At 38.0% G+C, this 3,878-nt stretch overlaps 1 protein-coding gene across 1 annotated transcript; it reads right to left on the bottom strand.

Annotated features, from left to right (window-relative positions):
• Positions 1–1,086: 1,086 nt before the first annotated feature.
• Positions 1,087–2,655, bottom strand: RSW10 (Ribose 5-phosphate isomerase, type A protein). The gene has a single exon (XM_006837152.4). The coding sequence runs from the start codon at positions 2,093–2,095 to the stop codon at positions 1,301–1,303; it is 795 nt and encodes a 264-aa protein (XP_006837215.1). The 5' UTR covers positions 2,096–2,655; the 3' UTR covers positions 1,087–1,300.
• Between the last annotated feature and the right edge of the window lie 1,223 nt (positions 2,656–3,878).

The following is a 3,878-nucleotide window of genomic DNA, read 5'->3' as shown; positions in this document are numbered from 1 at the left end:
TGAAGACGCACCATAAAATTTTACATATGATTAATACCCTCGCCTCTTTTTCGGTGTGAAAAGAGTGGAAACCTTTACTCGCTAATTAAATGAGAAAAGGAGATTCGATCAGAACATAAAGGAAGAATCCATTAGAAGACAGAAAAAGAAACCCCACATAGCACCTTTCATGAATAAATGTAAACACCTAAGAATGATTAAATAGGAAAACTGAGTTGCAATACCCACCCAAAAGGCAGATGCTCGCTGCTTAAGCACAAAAGGAAAGTAATAGTCAGTTCATATGCGGATTGAAATTCTTAGTCTTAATTATATATAACATATAAATGAAGAAACATGAGCAGTAATTGATTCACAATTGAAACAACCAGTATCACAGTATTTGGGCTCGAATGACATATAACTAAGCATCACAGTAATTGGGCTCGAATGACATATAACTAAGCATCACAGTAATTGGGCTCGAATGAGATATAAAGTTAAAACTCAGGTTCACGCCCCAATTGTTCAAGGAAAATAATAGCCAGTTCAAACTCAAAAGGCAACATGTTAGTAAATAAAATTGGAAGCCTGATGTGAAGGAACATGGATTCCGAGCTAGTAAGCTACCAAAATGTATACTCAATCCCGTGTTCAACAATAAGAAAAAGAAAAATGCTTACAAACAAAAGAAAAAGAAATTATTCAAAAAATAACAAAAAAAAAAATGGTCACGGAAATTCACCTAAAAGGAAAAACAGAAAAAGAAAGAAGATCCTTCGGCACACAACTGCCCTAGGTGGGTGTGGGTGGGTGTGTGTGGATGTGTATTGGTGTGTGTGAGAGAGAGAGAGATGCCTTATCAGAAGTACTATTTATCAGGGAACAGAGCAAATCTTAATCAATCTAAAAGAAAAAACAACAACATTTGAAGAGGAAACAAGAAACACACACACAAACAACACAAGCGCGCGTGCAGAGAGAGAGAGAGCCATGTATGATTTAGAAGTACCACACATCAGAATGCTCAATCCAGTATAAATGAAAGACAACAAAAAAGAAGAGACAAAGCCAAACAGAACATAGCCAGAGGATTATTCACCCATAGAGAAAGCAAATGGGCATTGGCCCAATTCAAAATTCATTCATTCAGAGCTGAATTACAATCAAAATCATTGAACCAGCTTACATAGCAGTACATGCTAATTCCCCAATTACTCAAAAATGTAGAGAGAGAGAGAAAGGGCTAAAATTTCCAATAACATAGGGAGAAAAGAAAAATAAGCAAACCAAAAGTTTATCATACCTAAAATCTCTGTCTCTACTTATCCAAAAATGTAACCCCACTCTTCCCCGCCACCACCACCGTAGTCGCCATGCCAAGAAACATGCCGTGCTCTATCACTCCCTCAACCCCCAAAATTCTCTCACTCGCCGCCTCTAAATTCCCAATCCCTTTCTCGAAAAACAAGTTCACAATGTAATTCGCGTTGTCAGTGACAAATGGCTCGCCATTTCTCTGTCTACAAACCCTGATTTCTGCTTTACATCCATCAAAGAGCCTCTCCAGCTTTCGAGCCGTGTTCTTAGCACAAAAAGGCACAACCTCGACTGGTAAAGCATGGCCACTGGATCCCAAACCTCTCACTAACTTGGATTCATCAACAATCACTATAAATTTTTTTGCAGAGGCCTCGACCATCTTCTCTCTAAGAAGAGAGCCCCCTCTCCCCTTGATCAAGTTCAGCTCTGTATCGACCTCATCTGCACCATCTATTGCAACATCAACAGTGGGATGGTCGTCGAGATCAGAGAGAGGAATACCCAACGCCACCGCTTGATCTAGGGTTTGCTTTGAAGTGGGTATTCCTATTATGTTGGTTAGCTCTCCCTGGTTCAAAAGCTCAGCGATTCGAGCCACTGCGTGCTGAGCAGTGGAGCCAGTGCCCAAGCCTATGACCATGCCACTCTTTACATAGTCTACAGCTTTGTGAGCTGCGATTTTTTTGAGGTCCTCTTGAGAGAGGGGAATTGCTGGTGAAGACGAAGGACAAGGAGGAGAAGACATTGATGCTCCTTTCTCTGTGTAAAGGCAGCGAGGAAGAGGGATGGCCATTGTTGCAGCAAGCTAGGGCTTTTATGGTTGAGAAGAAGGGGGCTTTCCCTCTATTTAGAGAGGATGTCTAGGTCAATGGAATAGAATCAAGGAATCTAAGAAGAAGAAAACGTGTCTCTCAAAGGAGGAGGCTAGGGTTTATAAAGAAGTTTTAGGGTTGGATTCCTGCTGTAAAAATGGCATCGGGACTCTTTAATAGCTGAAAATTAGGGTTTTCTTGAAAAGTGCGGAGATTGTGTCAATCGATGAGAATGGAGCGAGCGAATGATTGCTGGTTTCTCTGAGTAAAGACTTTTTTTGTCTGCAACTTTCTATTTGGTGGTGCTGAATCTTCGCATTTCTATGGACTCTATGAAAGTGAGGATAGCGGCTACGGGGCAAAGGAGAGGTGAGTGTTTCCCGAGAGAAATGACTATAATACCCCGGCCATTGATAAAACTACCTGAATAACCCTTTATCGGATGAGATTGGGATGAGGTTTTTATGAGTCAGCCTGCACATGTAGACATGTAATCTTCTTTTTTAATGTTTTTTAAAGGAGTCAAGTTTCAAATTCATGGGATAACTTTTTTGTTGATCTGTATTAAATTTAATAGTGATCATTTGGGGTCTTACACACATAATCACTATTGTGAGATCCTCTCATACCCATGTGTGTAGGATCTCAAATATCACCATTAAATTTGACACAGATCTTTAAAAAAGTCAAATCTCAAACTATATAATAACTTTTTTAGAGATATGTGCTAAATTTAATTGTGATCTTTTGTGGTCCTACACATAGGTGTCGGAAGATCTCATAAGATCATTACTTATCTTTTTATAGATTTATTTTCTAGGGCAAGGTGATAATAAATATGAAGAAATAAAAAATATATTAATTTTTTATACACAGTCCGCACATGATTTATGTTGCACACGTTTGCCATTCAACGGGCTCTCACTCCTTACTCATGCTATACTTTTCTTAGGGATTGCATGGTACGAGATTATTTGTCTTTGTTGTAAGGATATCACATATACTTGGATGTCAAATTAAATGGCTTGATGTATATTACAGTTTAAGAACTTTTTTTGAATTTTGAGTCTTGTCGATTACACTCTTGCAACCATCCCAATTGAAATATTGATATTATTGGTAAGAGTGTTTGTGACCTCTTTATACCAAAAGTAAAATATCTCTTTCTATAATTTTGCTTTTGGATATTTGAATTTTGGCAATAAGACTATCATTGTCCTTTTCTTTTTTAGGGGAATAAGTAAAGCCTTAACTCAAAACTCATTGAAAATTACAATTTTGGTACCAAAAAATCTTTAAACAATCATCTCCGCTTTGACCATCATGATTATGTAAAAATTTAAGATTTCAAGCTCTAAAAATAGTGTATGTTGATATCTGATCTTTTTTGCTTCCCCTTTGCTTCAGGGCAATGGCTAATTAGCCCTTCCTTTTGGTCGTCCACATGTGTGGTCATTTACTTGTTCCTTGTAGATGGACATCAACCAGTGTTGCTCATTGTTCTTCAGTGATTGGATTCATTTGTTGGTATACAACACAAATATGAACATTAGGAGCCACTAAAAACATACATGATACATCCATATCATCACTTCCTTCAACCAAATCCATGGTATGTGAATTTTTCTTGATTTATAATGGTCATATTCCTTGGGTCACAACGCATTATATTCCTAATATGTATCTTTACTTGGCCCAAGACCTCCTTCCCCTCCCATATAGTAAATTCACTCATCGTTCATGTAGATCAATCCGCTTACACTT

Source organism: Amborella trichopoda, chromosome 13, assembly GCF_054954075.1.
Source record: "Amborella trichopoda isolate Santa Cruz 75 chromosome 13, AtrichopodaSantaCruz75HAP2 v2.0, whole genome shotgun sequence".
In the NCBI taxonomy this organism is placed as follows: domain Eukaryota; kingdom Viridiplantae; phylum Streptophyta; class Magnoliopsida; order Amborellales; family Amborellaceae; genus Amborella; species Amborella trichopoda.
Note: the sequence above shows the minus strand (reverse complement) of the source record. Positions and strands in the feature narration are given on the sequence as shown.